General features: G+C 42.5%; 1 protein-coding gene across 1 annotated transcript in view; it reads right to left on the reverse strand.

Annotated features, from left to right (window-relative positions):
• Window positions 1–18,899, reverse strand: part of GCH1 (GTP cyclohydrolase 1) — an 80,375-nt gene that overhangs the window by 12,131 nt on the left and 49,345 nt on the right. The window contains exons 3-4 of the mRNA XM_033953027.1: window positions 8,337–8,392; window positions 3,464–3,495 (exon numbers count right to left, since the gene is read on the reverse strand). Coding sequence (XP_033808918.1) covers window positions 3,464–3,495; window positions 8,337–8,392 — 88 coding nt within the window. The remainder of the gene's footprint in view (window positions 1–3,463; window positions 3,496–8,336; window positions 8,393–18,899) is intronic.

Below are 18,899 nucleotides of genomic sequence, written 5' to 3' on the forward strand. Positions count from 1 at the left end.
TCGGGTCTGTATAAGGATCTCCATCGATTATTGGGTCCGGCTGATCGAGCTGTCCTACACGCCCGTTGGTGCCAGGATCTGGGGATAGCACGAGACGCTTTGGATCTCCCTTCCTTGATTGCAAGACTCCCGGGAGTTTCCGTTAATGCAGATCTACGGGAGTGTCAGTTTAGGGTTCTTCATCGGGGCTATTTTACGAAAAGTCAGTTATATTATTCGGGTTACACGGACTCTCCTTTATGCCCTAAGTGCCTCCAGCAACCCCATTCGTTTATCCATGCCTTCTGGTCTTGTGTGAAAATCAAACGTTTTTGGCGGCAGGTTGTAACATATGTGGAGAGCGTCTTTGGTACTACATTACCTTTTTCTGCCGCTGGTCTCTTGCTGGATAAGTATGAGGCCTTCCGCTTGTCTGATTCGGGTCAGCGGCAGTTTATGAGACGGGTGGGGGTCTTGGGGAAGAAAGTAATTCTATCTGTCTGGATTGGGGAACTTTCTCCATCCTTTTGGGAATGGAGGAACCGTTTGCATGCTCTGCTGCTGCTGGAGTGTAAAGATGCTTCTTATAGCTTACGACGGAGGCGACTCTTTCTTCGGATCTGGGATTCTTACCTTTTTTCACTCTCACCATGGGCTAGAAGTGACATTCTAAATTCCTTGTGACTTTTTCGGAGACCTGGGCTTGTGTTCCATCCTTGAGGGGCGCCAGGTATGCTTCTTTCTCTTTCTTTCTTCTTCTTCTTTGCTCTCTTCCTTCTTTCTTTCTGTGTTGGTGTTCCTTATTGTCTTGGGCAGTGGGCTATCTGAGTCCAAGCCTACTGCACTCACTTTTTCTCGTTTCAGACTAGGGGGTTTGGGGGGGGGGGGGTGTGGGTGGGATTGTTGGATCTCCTATTTTGTTTCTGCTGTTTTCCATTGTTACTGTGGTTCTGACCTATTGGTCTGTTCTGTGTTATTTGATAATAATAAAAATCGATTCAACATAAAAATATGTAAGCTGCATTGATTGTAACCACACAGAAAAGCAGTCCCATCCTCATACATTCGCGTTTTATTTTTCCATCTGTAAATGGCTGCAAATTTAAAAGAAATCACCAACATCTACTGTCCTTTCAGGCAGCTTTATGGGGCAAAGATTTGGATCAATTAATCATAACTTCTAGTACTTACCTAGAATTCAGAGAGCATTTAAAAACATATCTATTTGTTAAATATTTAGGCAACTAACTCTCTTTATTCAATTGCATACTTTATTCTCTTGTTAACAGCGTAGAGCTTCACGGTCCTGCAGTATATAAGCTGATTGTTATGTTATACATTTATGAATCACTGCTATCAAGGCAAGCAGTTTTGTAAGTAAATATATAGTACAAATGGGGTGCAAGGTATTATTGCGTGGTTTATCAAAATGCCTTTAGTTCTAGCTGCTTTGGACGACACTGATTTGGACAGTTGTTTTCTCAGAAAGATAGATTGCATTCATGAAGCAGAAGATGACTTGCAGAAAATGCCATCAAGTTCAAGTACACCTTCCATTTGTTGTTTGCTGCAACCCTTGTTGAACCCCAATGATGCACATTTCATGTTGAGTAAATGAAAGCTTAACTTTGGTATTTAACCTCCAGAAAGGAGAAGGTCAAGGAGTGGAGGAAGAGGTACATTCTCTCATGCCACAGGGACTGAGGAGAAAGGAAAGTTACAAATGAGCCAGCCTTTGCAGAAGCTCGTGGTTTTCTCATATGAGCCACGTCAACGAGAAGAGTACTGCAGCTCTAGGGGTTGCTCAGGTTAATCTTGAGAAAATATCATACAAATATGAATGTAAAATTAAAAGCTGGAAATTTCAAGATCTGTTCAGTTTTGTTTACTTAAACATATAAGACTACTATGGTTACATTACGGTACAGTAGGACCAGGGATCTACGGAACAGAGTGTGACCTACTGTTCTAATTCCCTCGGTTTATAATCTTGTTGCCTGTAAACTAAGACAATTCAGTATTTGGGATATTTATTATGAATATTCATACGAGATTTGTATGTGAGGAAAGTAGTGCATGTACACTATTCATTATGGATATCCAGAAACTAGACTTCCTGAACTGTATTGCATGATGCCCTATGGGGTCAATTAAAAAGCTGGGTAGAAGGGAAGGTAGCTGGAGGAGGGAATTTTATTTTTTGTATAGATTCTGATTGTTTATAAGTGCTTATTTGATTATTATTATTTGTATATAAATTGTATTGCACTTTTTGTTGGCGTTAAAAACTAAAATAAAGTTTAAAAAACACTGGTTTTTTGGTTACTTTGGCATGTTAGTTGGACCGAGCTTTGTTTTATCACAGACCTGTCATCTGTGAACATATGCGCCACAGGTTTGGTTCTACTTTTAGTGACCCCTGATGCAGGCGTTCCTCAGACGCCGAAACACAGTGCTGTGTCGGGTCCACAGCTTCTGCTTGTATCCTTTTATGAAATAAACAAGTTGGTTTTACATCAGTGTTCTTCAGTGGAGTGCTCATTGTCAGTTCCCACTTCCTTTTGTACTGTTTTATACCAGTGGGTTCTCTGTCCTGTTCGACTTTTTGGTGTTTACATGTGCTAATGACAACATTAGCGCACGAGCACTTACCGACACCTATTATGTAGGCAGTAGGGGCTCATGCACTGATGCTGTGCTAATCATTTAAAACATCCACATTGCCATACACTGATTAACAAATACCTACCTTCCACTCCCCCCCCAGATATGCCCCCTAAGAGATAAATTCTTTACTGCTTTATTTACATATGCAAATCACAAAAATTAAGCCACTAAGCTGCAGTAAGCATGCACTAGAACTTACTACAGCTTAGTAAAAAGGACCCCTATATTAGGTCTCGGGTCACTAGTATAATTTAGTGACAGAGTTTTGAAACCTCTATCTAAAAAGGTCATAGAGCTAACGAGTATGGAGCCTGGAACTGGTCCCTCCAGGAGCTCTTACAGTGAGAGAAGACTTACCATGTCCATGGGGGAAAGGCAGCTTGATTAATTAAGCCCTTAATATAAAGTTGATTGCCTCATTAGAAAGGAAGGCATTTTAAAAGAACTAAATATATTAACAGTTACAAAAATCAGCTTTAAAATTAAAAATGCTTTCTCCCCTGGACATCAAAAGGTTCATGTTCTACTTCTAGTTCTGAGCAGAACAGCAATGCCATTGTGAGGGTGAGTTTGCCACATTTACAAGAGAGCAGAGGTTCAAGACACACACATGTGCCTGTATCTCTAAAAGGGGTCCTGAAGTTTCACCTTGTACAATGTTCCAACGCTTCCTGTTTCTAGGAGTCAAAAGCTGGATTCCATGCACAGGTGCTGGCACCAGCATTAAATTGATCTGTCCCTTCAAATACTGTTAGAATAAATAAAAAAAAAAAAAAAAACTGCTAAAAATTCCATGCACACCTAGATAGTCATTTACCTTGTAATCTCCGGCTGTAGATTTCCACAATCCTGTAAAATAGGAACCAAAAAAATAAAATGGTTTTCCTCCTAGCAACTAAAGTCTCATTTGGGGGGATCTCTGTTATCTGTCTGCTGGTCTTTCAAAATGGTGCCTAACTATTTGGATAGGATGTGATTTTTAGAAATGTTATTCACAATAACTGGAATGCTTAAAGTGGTTTATCTAAACATGGAGCCTATATACCAAACTCACCCCCCTCTTTTACAAAGCCGCACTAGCTTTTTCAGCATCAGCCGCAGTGGTAAGAACTCTGACACTCAGAATTCCCATGAGCATCGGAGGTCTTACTGCCGCTGCCGGTGCTAAAAACACTAGCACGGGCTTCTTGTCTAGCTTCTTCTTGGGAAAGACTGTTGACTAGGGGCTCCTTTCACAAAGGTGCGCTAAGCGTTTTAACGCATGTTTAGCATGTATTAAATCAACGTGTCCATAGAATACCATGCATGCATTAGCATTTAGCACGTGTTTAGTGCGCAATATTTATCGTGCGCTAAAAAGCAAAGTGCACCTTAGTAAAAGAGGGGGTAGATTTGGCAAGATCTCGCAGAACACAATAGAAGACATCTGTAATAAAATTTCACTTGAGAACTAAAAATTCCAACACAAAAATATGCTTCCTTACCTAGGGGCCCTTTAACTAAGCTACAGTAAGCACTAATGCATGTTTATTGAGCGTATAAAAAGCACTACTGTAGGGTCATGAAATGGTTCACTGTTGTTTGAAATATTGCTCTGGCCTACATAGCTGAAAACAGTGTACAATCTATTGACCTCATCTGCCTGAAATGTATGTCCCTGCCTTACCACATTGTAAGCTGAATAGATAAGAGTTTGAGCCATGATTTACCCTACCCTCCTGTACATGTAACATTTAGAACTTGTAAGACTTAGATAAGCAGAGAAATGAGCTAGTTCCCTATAGGACTATAAGTTGTATCCCTGAACCAATTGTAAATGCTGGCTTAGGACCAATAATAATTGTAGAAAAGTTATAGAAGTAACAAATGAGAAGTTGTACTTTTTGCATGTATTAGTTTGCATATGTTTAGTGAAAAGGGCATAAAAGTCTGTGCATTTCCTTATTCTAACTCTGGTAAGCAGGCTGTTCACTGCACTAGAGTCCGGCATGCCATAAATAAATCTCTTGTACTTTGTTCACGCCTCTGACTTTGTGTGTCCAAGTGACCTTTCACTACCACAAGGCGTGCTCAAGCATTCCATGGTAGTTTCTGCATATGCCCATGCTACCCACTCATTAAAATATTAAATTTATTTTTTAGTGCTGAGGACGTGTTGTGGGGGGAGAGGGGGGGAGAGTGGGTGCAGCTATGTTAATCGATTAGCACAGAAGCCCTTACCAGCTAGACCAGTGTATCTCAAACTGGGCACATTAGTGTGCCTCCTGAGATTTCAGGTGTGCCATGGTACACTTGGGAGGAGGAGCGGTGCTGGTGCCAGCTGACTGCCTACAGGAGGTGCCTCTTGTGGCAAGAGGCACGTCCTGTAGGCAATCAGTGGGCGCCAGAACCTATCCTTCTCTCCGGCCTTCTTCCCTTCTGGCACCCCCCACTGGTGTCTCGGGGCCCACCTGGACATCATGTGGACATCAACATGATGATGTTACGCATGCGCATGATGTCATCACGACAATATCTGCGCACTTCCAGGTGCTTCGAGCCACAGCCACTACCTTTAGTGTGCCCTGGCTCGAGAAAGTTTGAGGAACACTGACCTAGACAATAGGCGGGAAATTCTATAACGGGGCCTAAACTTAGTTAATTCGGAAAAGCTGTTTGAAACAGTAATTAACATTAAAATTTGAAGTGCCTACCAGCACCTCTCCTTTTGCAGGTCTTCCTTCTCCCTCCTTCCTTCGTTCTCCCCAAGTGGGTGCATCAGCATTTCAACACCCCCCCCCCCAATTGGGTGTATCAGCTTTTCTCTCTCCACCCTGCCCCCATTGGGTGCATAAGCATTTCTCTCTCCCCTCCCCCCATTGGGTGCATCAGCATTCCCCCGACTGCATCAGCATTTCTCTCCCCATCCCCCCACCATTTGATGCATCAGCATTCCCCCCTCCTCCCTGCCTGGTAAGGTCAGCTTCCCTTACTGCCCTCTCACTGAACCCAGGCTGTGGGGCTCTAAATCGCATGTGCAGGCTTGCCTTCTCCTCCGAAACAGGAATTATGTAACTTCCTGTTTTGGAGGAGAAAGGAAGCCTATCGGCAGTGGCGCTAGGCACCATAAAGCGCCTATGTAGGCACAATGCACAGAAAAGATAGGCGCCGGAAATGTCGACCTTGAAAACCCTGGCCTACATTCCCGCTGCCTATCTTTCCTGGAGGCATGATTCTCTAAACAGCGCCGTAGCATGCGACACATGATTGGCGGTCACTTTTTAGGCAGCCGCCGACATTTGTGCCGTTTAGAGAATCAAGGCCTAGGTGTCGTTAAGGGGCCGTGCGCTAATGGAAAAATTATTCCATGACCATTTATTTATTAATTCAGTTTTCTATACCGTTCTCCCAGGAGAGCTCTGGACTATTTACATGAATTTTATTCAGGCACTCAAGCATTTTTCTCCATCTGTCCCAGTGGGCTCACAATCGATCTAATGGACCTGGGGCAATGGGAGAATTAAGTAACGTGTCTAATGCTGCACACGTGGAAAAATGTGGCCATTTTACAGTCGCACTAAAGTGGCCTCGGTGCACAGAAAACCTATGCGCTAGCCATAGTGCAGATCCCTTTTTAGCATAACTTAATAAAAGGGAAAAATTAAAAAGTTAACATTTAGAAGCCTTGGGTGATTCAATTGATTGTCAGGCTCTGCTTTACAGGCAGATTGTATATCAATGCTTTGACAATCTTTGTTTGTCTGCCTTCCAGTCTTATCCTATCTACTGTTTTAAAGACTGGGTGAGGTATAGTACTGTTTTCTGTCAAGTAAAACTAAAAACAGAAAAACTACCGTATTTTCACGTAGATAACGCGCATCCGTGTAAAACGCGCTCACGGGTATAGCGTGCGGAAAACAGACATATATGTAATAAAAAATTTGTATACCGCGCACACCCGTATACCGCGCATGCTGCCCCGACTCTCCCGTCGCCGCCCGACTCTCCTTTCGCCCGCCCCGACTCTCCTCTTCACCTTGAAGTCCTGTCCCCACCCTGAAAGCCTGATGCCACCCGACGTCCGATTCACCCCCCCCCCCGCAGGAAACGATCGGGGCAAGAGGGAGCTCAAGCCCTCTTGCCCCAGCCAACCGCGGCACCCCCGACACGATCGGGGCAAAAGGGAGCTCAAGCCCTCTTGACCCCCCGACTCCCCGACACGATCGGGGCAAAAGGGAGCCCAAGCCCTCTTGCCCCGCCGACTCCCCAACTCCCCGACAATATCGGGCCAGGAGGGAGCCCAAGTCCTCCTGGCCCTGGCGACCCCCCCCCCCCCCGCTAGTTGTTCGGGCCAGGAGGGAGCCCAAATCCTCCTGGCCCTGGCGACCCCCCCCTCCCGCTAGTTGTTCGGGCCAGGAGGGAGCCCAAACCCTCCTGGCCACGGCGACCCCCTACCCCCACCCCGCACTACATTACAGGCAGGAGGGATCCCAGGCCCTCCTGCGCTCGACGCAAACCCCCCTCCCCCCAACGACCGCCCCCCCAAGAACCTCCGACCGCCCCCCCAGCCAACCCGCGACCCCCCCCGGCCGACCCCCACGACACCCCCACCCCCCTTCCCCGTACCTTAGTGTAGTTGGCCGGACAGACGGGAGCCAAACTCGCCTGTCCGGCAGGCAGCCAACAACGGAATGAAGCCGGATTGGCCCATCCGTCCCAAAGCTCTGCCTACTGGTGGGGCCTAAAGCACCTGGGCCAATCAGAATAGGCCCGGGAGCCTTAGGTCCCTCCTGGGGGCGGGGCCTTGGGCACATGGTCGGGTTGGGCCCATGTGCCTCAGGCCCCGCCCCCAGGTGGGACCTAAGGCTCCCGGGCCTATTCTGATTGGCCCAGGCGCCTTAGGCCCCACCATTAGGCGGAGCTTTGGGATGGATGGGCCAATCCGGCCTCATTCTGTCGTTGGCTGCCTGCCGGACAGGCGAGTTTGGCTCCCGTCTGTCCGGCCAACTACACTAAAGTACGGGGAAGGGGGGTGGGGGTGTCATGGGGGTCAGCCAGGGGGGTCGCGGGTTGGCTGGGGGGCGGTCGTTGGGGGGAGAGGGGTTTGCGTCGAGGGCAGGAGGGCCTGGGATCCCTCCTGCCCGTAATGTAGTGCGGGGTGGGGGTAGGGGGTCGCCGTGGCCAGGAGGGTTTGGGCTCCCTCCTGGTCCGAACAACTAGCGGGGGGGGGGTTCGCCAGGGCCAGGAGGACTTGGGCTCCCTCCTGGCCCGAACAACTAGCGGGGGGGGGGGTCGCCAGGGCCAGGAGGACTTGGGCTTCCTCCTGGCCCAATATTGTCGGGGAGTTGAGGAGTCGGCGGGGCAAGAGGGCTTGGGCTCCCTTTTGCCCCGATCGTGTCGGGGAGTCGGGGGGGCAAGAGGGCTTGAGCTCCCTCTTGCCCCGATCGTGTCCTGCGGGGGTGGGGTGAATCGGACATCGGGGGGGGGGGAACTATGTTAAAAAAATTTTGTACAACGCGCTCATGCGTATAGCGTGCAAGGGTATGCGCGATATGTAAACGTATAACGCGCGCGTTATATGCGAGAAAATACAGTAGTGACAGGAAGTGTTCCAGCACAATATAGGAGTATTGACACAGACATGAAGCACTTTCACTAAACAAGATTCCCTTTGGAAGGTGTAACCAGAGATATTCAACAATTTAACTTACCTTGCAAGCTTACTGAGACCAAGAACTTGTTTGTTAGGCAGATAACCTATATGTACCTACAGAGACAGAAAAAAAACAAAAACAAACCAGAAAATGCATTAGCTACAATTGTGCTCATAAGTTTGAATACACACCCGGCTGAATATGTCTAAGATGTGCACCATTTGTGGAAAATATGAGTGATCCTGCAAACCACATCTCTTATTTTTTGTGTTTCAGATTCAACCATTATGCATCACAGATTCAGATTAGAACAATCATTAAACAAACCAAAACAATATAGAAAATAAAATGGTCCTGTTTAAGAGTTAACAAGAAACTGCAGACCTTGTACACGATGCAGGCAGGCTCCCTTACCTGGTAAAAGGTTTTTAATCAAAGATTTATTTGTCATAATAAAGCCTGCCTGCATCGTGTACAAGGTCTGCAGTTTCTTGTTTTGTTTGTTCTGGATTGTTTTACACTGCAGACAGTTGAACTTTGGTTTCCTTCTTGGATTCGTTTTGTTGCCCTGTTTAAGAGTTTGCATACTCTTAGTTCTTAATATCATGTATTGCCCACTTTTGCATCAATGACAGTGTGCAGGGTTGTTTTTCTGATAGTTGGGAATGAGACCCTTTATTTTCTTATGTGGTAAAACCGCCCAATCTTCTTGGCAAAAGGCCTCCAGATCCTGTAAGTTCTTTGGGTTCTCCCCAAAGTGACTCAATGATGTTGAGGTCAGAAGACTCATGGCCACTCCAGAACCTTCACTTTTTTCTGCTGCAGCCACTGAAAGGTCAACTTAGGCCTTAGGATTCGGATAATTATGTTGGAAAGTCCAAGTGTGTTCCATGTGCAGATTCCTGGCTGATGAATGCAAATTCTTCTCCAATAGAGTACAAATAGCGAAAATATCGCTGACTGTTCAGTGATATTTTCGCTATTTGTACTCTGTAATTCACCAATTGTCCAGCTCGCTTCAGTGTAAACCGCCTAGAAGTCGTAAGATTGTGGCAGTATAGAAAAAATAAAGTTATTATTATTATTAATATTTTCTGATAAGATGCTGCATTCATCCTGCCATAAATTATTTTGACAAAATTCCCAGGAGGCATGGGGCAAGATGGCAGATTGAAGGAAGCATCGCAAGTTGCTCCGTTCCCTCCTCAACCTTTATATCTTAAGTGGCTATAATTATTTTTATTAACGAATTTTTATTTATTAAACGAATTATTAAATTTTTATTAACAAATTATTTTTATTAAACGAAGGGGGAAACAAAGCTTACCCTGCAGCTTCTGTTCCTGTATTGGTGGGACCTATGGATCAATTTTGCCCCAACATGTGAAGAACTCTGATGATGCCAGTGGCTATGCTTTTGGTTTTGTCTGGATCATTTCCTGATAAACGTTTTCAGACTCTGGTTGCAGGGCAGACCAGAGCAATCAACTGCTGAGAGTTGCAACACAAGATGTTGCAGTTACCCCCTCTTCTACGAAACTGCGCTAGCAGTTTGTGGTGCGGGGAGCCATGCTGAATGACCCACGATGCTCTCAATGCTTATAGAGTTTCTATGTCCAATTCAGCTGAGAGAAATTCTCGCAGCGTTACCAACCTTCATTCACACTTAAGATATATTATTTTTCATTTATTTTTCACTGTTCCTCAGCGGGCCACCATGCACTCAAACATTCTCATAGGGCATGGCTTTACGCTCCCACTCCTCATTGGAACCATGAGTATTTTTTCTTATTATACTTCTTGCGCTTTAATTATAAATAAGTTATAAATACTAAAAGTACTTAGCTTTTAGCAAGACACTGTGCAGGGGAGTTTGTATAAATACACCGACATGTTTCGCCTGTGCAAATTGATGGGCTTTATCAAGGTTCCCACTCCCTGTAAAATATAAAACCAGAAAGCTAAGTTTCCATAATCCACCGTCCCAACTACTGTCAACAATATCGCTAAGTATAATTTCTACAAACCGTAATTTCATTTTCCCCCTTTCTTACCTCTCACAAACTTTCAACCACCAATATAAGATCTGTTGGCCTTGGATTTGTCTTCTACATTGTCCACGTATTCAGTGTATTTAAGTTTCAATTATTACAGTTTGGTGTGTACTCCGGCCCCTGACGTCACGGCCCACAATATGGTTGGGCGGTTGACGTTGGGGGAGGGAGTCTATAAAACACGTGATTTAGCGTCGGCCTGCCATTTCGTTTGGACGCTATGGTGGTTGAAAGTTTGTGAGAGGTAAGAAAGGGGGAAAATGAAATTACGGTTTGTAGAAATTATACTTAGCGATATTGTTGACAGTAGTTGGGACGGTGGATTATGGAAACTTAGCTTTCTGGTTTTATATTTTACAGGGAGTGGGAACCTTGATAAAGCCCATCAATTTGCACAGGCGAAACATGTCGGTGTATTTATACAAACTCCCCTGCACAGTGTCTTGCTAAAAGCTAAGTACTTTTAGTATTTATAACTTATTTATAATTAAAGCGCAAGAAGTATAATAAGAAAAAATACTCATGGTTCCAATGAGGAGTGGGAGCGTAAAGCCATGCCCTATGAGAATGTTTGAGTGCATGGTGGCCCGCTGAGGAACAGTGAAAAATAAATGAAAAATAATATATCTTAAGTGTGAATGAAGGTTGGTAACGCTGCGAGATAATTTCTCTCAACTGAATTGGACATTGTTTAGTTTCTTCATTCTAAGATACTTTATTATATTAGTGCTGAAGTTTACATTATAGAGTTTCTATGAGCATCGGGAGCAGCACAGGTCATTCAGCGCAACTTGCAGGTTGAGATTATCCAAGGTGATCTTTTGACTCAGCTGAATAAGACCTTACTGCCTGCTAAACCTGCACATATTATATTGGATTCAATTTGGGATGCTCTGCTGGGTTTGGAGTCTTTTTTTCTCAGAAATTATCTACTGTGATGACTCATACAGTCTTCCTCAGGTAAATTAAAAGATTGAAAATAAAATTACAAACTTTTGAAGTTACTGAGTCAGCGAACAAATCTGACATTTTGAAACTTAAGGAGGAACAATTGTATTGATTAAAGAGAATAACTACTGAACAACCAATTACAGAAGGATCAGAATTACCTTTTGATATTTTGAACTTAACTCAAACAATTAAAATTTAGGGATACAAACTGCAACATTGATAGTAGATTTTGTTCTACAGCCTGATAGAGACGGGATATTAAAAAAATGTTTTTTTCAACAATCGGCAAGATTAGTTTTTGAATCACAAATTGGAGTTTTTCCTGATATAGCTAGACAAACCCAGCGACTATGTCAGGCTTCCCTAAAATTGCATTCTAGGGTTCTGCAATTAGGGGGGTTTGTTTTGGCTTAGTTTTCCTTGTAAACATGTAATTTTACATCAAATGTGAGTTGATTCATTAGTGAGGTGTTTTTATTTTTTTTAATGTGTGGCATCTGTTATTATTGTTGCTTTTATATTTTTAATGCATTCTAGCATGTAATAATTTATATATTATATGAGCATATTTTAATTTTTATGAACAATTTTATCAAAAACTCTAGGATTCCTGAGGCAGGCTTTTTAGCCGAAATATGGCCGGTGTCAAGTTGAGTCATGATACTGTTATTATCTGATTGTTAATAAATTCCCTTTGGTTTTGGAGACCTGGACTGCTCTGCTCCTTCTTTGTATTTGTGCAGAAATTATTCCAAAAGCATCTGAAAACCTGGCTTTTCTCCAAAACGTAAAGCTATCTATTTAAAATGTAAAGCTAGCTATCCTCTTCATATCCTCTAATTTCTTATTATGTCCTTCCCTCATTTATTGAATTTACCTGTAAACCATGCCAAGCTCTATCTTTATGGAGATGATGCAGTATACAAACTTAAGTGTGTATTTTTTGAACCACAACATCTTAGCTCATTTTTGGACTCTAGGCCAGTCATTGCTTTTCATCCAAATTAAGTTAAACCTTCTACATCTACTCTGTAATTACATGTATAGCCTGTCTACATGTGTCTTTCTTTTTTTTTCTTCTTATTTGTAGACTTGAGAGCAATGTGTATTTCCTAATAGGATATTTTCTTTTGTTTTATTGATGGTATGTCTAATCATTTCAATCTTTACTAATCAAGAGTTGTCATGAAAAATATGTAAAAAATGTCTTAAAAATAAAATTAAGTTAAAAATTTTGACTAAAATTCCCTGCAGAGATCCACCTCCATGCTTCACAATAGGGATGATGTGCTTTTCATAGGACTTGTCGACTCCTCTCCAAATATAGCGTTTATGGTTGTGAACATAAAGTTCAATTTTGGTCTCATCACTCCAAAATTTTGTGTCAGAAATTGAGGCTTCTCTAGATGCTGTTTGGCTTATTGTAAGTTGGTCTGTTTGTGGCATTGGTGCATCAAAGTTTTTTTTTCTGGCAACTCTACCATGCAGCCCATTTTTGTTCAAGTATCTTCTTATTGTGCATGCTGAAACAACTGCACTACTATTTCAGTGAAGCCTGTATTTCAGTTGCTTCCATTTGGGGTTTTTGGGGTGGCTTGTTTTTTGGGGGGGAGGGGATTCATCCCTACAAAGTTTCCCCGACAGTTTTATCTGAAATCTATCTTGGTTTACATGACTGTGGCTGGATATTAGCAGAACCCATAATTTTCCACATCTTGACCAGAGTTTGAACAGTATTGATTGGCATTTTTAAATCTTTGGATATCTTTTTATATCCGTCTCCCGATTTATAAAAAAGTTTAACTACTTTTGCTCACAGATCCTTTTACGGTTTTTTTGCTTTCCACATGCTTAAGAAACCAGCAAAGTCAGTGCAGCCCTGAATGAAATGCACTTAAGGGTTTCTCAGGAGCTAAGAAAACTCACTAGACTTTCATACACAGACGCTAATTACTGCACACTAAAGATAACAAGGAATTACCATGAGCTCTTACCACTTGCAAAGTAGGTGTCTAAATACTCCCACAGTAATTTTTGATGACTGCACACTAATGAAAAAAAAAATAGGAATTGGAACATTTTCTGGCTGTGATAAAAATGGCCTTAGAAAGCAGGAAAAACCCGTGTTAAAAGGGGCTATTACCTCAGCTTAGTAAAAGGACTCCCATGACTACAAATGGCCTTCTATCCTGCAAAATTTGGCAGTGTGCTGAAAAGCCACATCCAAGAACAATATTCCTGGGATTGAACCATAATACCCAAGTCTGTCCAAATATTTTTCCAACATAAAAGATACTGAAGGTGGAATATAGCCAGAGGTTCATACATTTTTTTAAAAAAAATTTCAATTAGATAAAATATTTCAGTTGTTATATACTGTTTAAACAGTTTAAAAGTTTTTATAGGCACTAACAATGCAATAAGATTTATAACAATTTGAATAAAAGTATTTTTGCTATAATGTAACTCCCTCTAGTGGTAGTACAGTGTTATGTAATCCTGTTTGTATCTGTTTCAAATAATCTCATATTGGCTGGATTTTTTAAAATTTGCATTTTATATATTATATTATACATATTCCAAAGAAATAGTCCATATTAACAAGAAGCAGCTGAAAGAATATTCTAAATCAGGGATCTCCAAAGTCCCTCGAGGGCCGAATCCAGTCGGGTTTTCAGGATTTCCCCAATGAATATGCATTGAAAGCAGTGCATGCACATAGATCTCATGCATATTCATTGGGGAAATCCTAAAAACCCGACTGGATTCAGCCCTCAAGGAGGGACTTTTGGAGACCCCTCTACTAAATGAAATAAAATTCTAGCAATCAGAATCCCACATCCTATCTCAACACTTTCTAAATACTATATATCCATTCATTTACCCCTCAACAGAATCTTCTTAGAAATCTCTCAAGATGGGTAGGATCAAAGTAAATATATTGTATAGAGATCTTGGTGGGGAATGGCCAAGATGGCGGTGCTTCTGTGGTGGTGTTTAAGATCACTCTCGACGCTACTTTTTCTTATTTGCTTACTAAAAATGCTGCATACCAAAAGGAAGGGAAGTGTGAGGGTACCTACCTCCTCAACGCCTTCACTTACCCCCAATGCAGCAAATGATGGAGCATTACCTGCCAACAGTTTGCACACATTCGGGCAATCTGAGCCCCGCTATGAGGGAGAGCAGACCTCGTTGGGGCATGAGACCTCGCTTTCGCCCGCAACTGGTGTTTCGACGCGGCTGCCCTGGAAGTAGAAGGCAACGGTGCCGAAGTTGCCCTTGATGCTTTCGCAGAGGGAGGTTCCTCGGCAGATGAGCTTCTGCCAATGCGAGTCAGCTCGGGGGAATTTTCTCCCGCTGGTGAGGATACTTTGAAAGCTATCTTGAAGACGCTCCAAAAATTGGAATCAGCAACAGCGAACACGAACGAAGAGGTAAAGGCCTTAGCGGCAAAAATGGATACCATATCTAAAGTTTTTGAACAGATTAATTTTGAAACTAAAAATTATATTATGAAAATACAAGATGAGGTGCAATCTCTCCAGGCTCATAGAGCAGTGGTAATAAAAGACAGTACTTTACTTCCCCGTAAAATAGAAAATATCGAGAATTTTAATCATCGATTTAATGTATGAGTATTGAATTTTCCTAAATCCTCTGGAATTTCTCCATATGACATGTTCAAAAAGTATTTGGTGGAAATCTTGAGTTATTCCGCAGAATTTATACCTCCATTAAATAAAATTTATTATCTTCCACTATCCACAAAAAAAATCCAGGGGAATATGGAAGAAGAAAAAAAATGTTCAGTCTTCACAGATTGACTCTAAAAATATTTCTGCAATTCTTGAGGAATCTATTACGGAATCAGCCATAAGAATAACATTATTGATATCTTTTGTTTTCCAACAGGATTTGGACTCATTTATGAAACAATACATTAAAGTTTTCAAAAACTTTATTTTATGGTAAACGAATATTGGCATACTTAGATGTCACTAAGATGACTCAGGAAAGGAGGAAACAGTTCTTGTCTTTGAGACAAGATGTAATTTCTTTAGGGGCCACTTTCCTATTAGCTTACCCTTGCAAGTGTGTTATAAAGTATGCACAAGTTAAATATGTCTTTTTTCTTCTTGATCAATTGAAGACCTTTTTGGAGATGAAAAAGATAGCCTGAAGTTGGACGCAGTGTTTAGGTAGATAGTAAACTGGCATTATTGCCTTTCCTTGTGACCTTTAATGTTTTTTTAAATAAATGTACTTCTCTTACTTTTGAGCCAACACCCCCCTTTTTACTTGGGGTCTAAGGAAGGATTTTTCAGTTATACCTTATATTTTATGAGATGCATATTAAAAATATTTTCCTGTATTTCTGAACAAGAAGTTTGTTTTCTTGTAAGCTTTTTTTGAAAATTATAAAGAAATAAAGAAAATATTTACAGGGGAACTGTAGAAAGAAAACACCTAACGCCTGTCTTTCAATTTCAGAAACTCTTTCAAGACACAGCTGTGTGGTTCTAGCCACATCCAGAAAGGTCCGTACTGGATGACCACAAAACTAAGCATCTTTCCTCCTCAAATACATCTTCAGTATATTAATTTTTTCCTGATCAGTCAGCAAGGTAACCAGAAGGGTAGCCCTTGAGGCAATTTCCTCCTGAGAGAATTCCAGGAAATTAGTCAAATTTAAGGATTCTAAGTTGGCTTCCTTCTCCACACCATCACAGACTGCCCCAGATTGAGGTATAAAAACATAATGACGTTCACAAACAACAATTTCCTCCACTTTATCAAACTGCAATGTTTCCCTTAAATATTTACACAACAATATCTCAGGAGACAAAAGATGACAAATAGGAAAATTCAGAATATGTAATGTTATAGATTAAATAAATCAAATAAATTATATACGATTGTCTAGAAATTCCAGTTGCTTATGGATCAGCAAACTGTCCTTAATAAAGGCTGAAGACGACGACTGAAAATTATTCATTGACATTTGCGCCAGTTTGGTATCTATTAGCTTTCTTTTTTAATCCATATCATGAAATTTGTCAACAGTCTGCTAAGAAAAATTACAAAGCTGTGGTAACAAAACGACTCGAGAAGATGGTGGACAAACTTGAAACAGTAGATCAGGCATGGTGCCTATTGAAAAATACTATTGCAGAAGCGCAAGATCTCTACATTCCGAGGATTTCTAAAGATCGGAGAACTAAAGGCAAAGGAAAACCGGCATGGCTTACCATACAGGTGAAGGAAGCCATAAAAGAAAAGAAGGACTCTTTCAAAAAATGGAAATGCACAAAGACAACCGAAGCCTGGAACAAACATAAAGATGAACAGAAGAAATGTCACAAGGCGGTGAGGGATGCAAAACAGGACTATGAGGAAAAAATAGCCCGGGAGGCCAAAAACTTCAAGCCCTTCTTTAGATACGTGAAGGGGAAAAAACCTGCAAAAGAGGCAGTGGGACCCCTGGACGACAAGGGAAGAAAAGGGTACATCAAGGAAGATAAACAGATCGCAGACAAACTAAATTCCTTCTTTGCGTCCGTCTTTACGAAGGAGGACACCTCAACAATACCTGAAGTGGAGAAACTGTTTACAGGAGAAATAGAGGACAGCCTCACCACAGTTGAAGTGAACTTAGATCAGATATACTACCAGATCGACAAACTTAAAAGTGACAAATCCCCTGGACCGGATGAAATTCACCCAAGAGTCTTGAAGGAATTGAAGGTTGAAATCGGAGAGTTATTGCAAAAACTTGCAAACCTGTCAATCAGAACTGGTCAGATACCAGACGACTGGAAGAAAGCGAACGTCACGCCAATTTTCAAAAAAGGATCGAGAGGAGAACCGGGCAATTATAGACCTGTGAGTCTTACGTCTGTCCCAGGCAAGATGATTGAATCACTGATCAAGGATAGCATAGTTCAGCACTTGGACACACACGACTTGATGAAACCCAGTCAACATGGATTCAGGAAAGGGAAATCGTGTTTGACAAATTTACTCCAATTCTTTGAGACCGTGAACGAGCAAATTGATAGTGGAAAGCCGGTGGACATAATATACTTGGACTTCCAGAAAGCGTTCGACAAAGTTCCACACGAAAGACTTCTCAGGAAACTACAAAGCCATGGCATAGAGGGAGATATACAAAGATGGATAGGCAAATGGCTGGATAACAGGAAGCAGAGAGTGGGCATTAATGGGAAGTTCTCCGACTGGGAGATAGTGACTAGTGGTGTACCCCAGGGCTCAGTACTTGGACCGATCCTTTTTAATATTTATATCAATGACTTGGAAAACGGAACATCCAGTGAGATCATCAAGTTTGCAGATGACACAAAACTCTGCCGGGCAATCAGATCGCAGGAGGATAGTGAGGAACTCCAGAGCGATTTGTGTCGGTTAGAAAAATGGGCGGAGAAATGGCAGATGAAGTTCAACGTGGAGAAATGCAAGGTAATGCATTTAGGCAGTAAGAATAAGGAATATGAGTACAGAATGTCAGGTGCAAGTCTGGGAAAAAGTGTACAAGAAAGGGATCTGGGTGTACTGATAGATAGGACCCTGAAGCCGTCAGCACAATGCACGGCAGCGGCAAAGAAGGCAAATAGAATGTTGGGCATGATAAAGAAAGGAATCTCGAGTAGATCGGAGAAAGTTATAATGCCGCTTTATAGGGCAATGGTCAGACCCCACTTGGAATACTGCGTCCAACATTGGTCTCCCTACCTAAAGAAGGATATAAAACTGCTGGAGAGGATGCAGAGACGAGCAACCAAACTAGTGAAGGGTATGGAGAAACTGGTATATGAGGATCAACTTAAAACACTGGGATTGTTCTCTCTTGAGAAAAGGAGACTGCGTGGGGATATGATCGAGACCTTCAAAATACTGAAAGGAATCGACAAAATAGAGCAGAGAAGATTATTTACATTGTCCAATTTGACACGGACAAGAGGACATGAAATGAAGCTAAGGGGGGACAAGTTCAGGACTAATGTCAGAAAGTTCTGCTTCACACAGAGAGTGGTTGGCATCTGGAATACTCTCCCAGGGGAGATTATTGCAGAATCGACAGTCCTAGGCTTCAAAAGCAAACTAGATGCATATCTCCTTGAGAGAGGCATATAAAGTATGGTTGGCTATAAAATAAACCAGGTGTATACCTGGCAGGGCCTCCGCGTGTGCGGATCGCCGGACTTGATGGACCGAAGGTCTGATCCGGAGATGGCGCTTCTTATGTTCTTATGTATTTTCACCCATATACCGCGCACCCGTGTAAAACAAGCACACGGGTATAGCGCGCGGGGAACACAAATTTATGTTTAAAAAATTTAATATAGCGCGCACACGCGTATACCGCGCATGCTAAAACCTCCTCCTGCCTACTCCGAACCGGCATCCTCCCCCCCGCTCGCTTACCCGAGAGAGCATTTTTTTTTCATTCGAATCCGGTATTCCCCCTACAAACTGGCATCCTCCCCCCCCCGCTTGCGTCACCCCCCTTCCCCCGCGATCCTACATCCCCCCCAGCACCACAAAACATCTCTTACCCGATTGGGCACCGGCACCAGCACCAGCACCAATGCAC

Source organism: Geotrypetes seraphini, chromosome 7 (genome assembly GCF_902459505.1).
Source record: "Geotrypetes seraphini chromosome 7, aGeoSer1.1, whole genome shotgun sequence".
Lineage (NCBI taxonomy): Eukaryota > Metazoa > Chordata > Amphibia > Gymnophiona > Dermophiidae > Geotrypetes > Geotrypetes seraphini.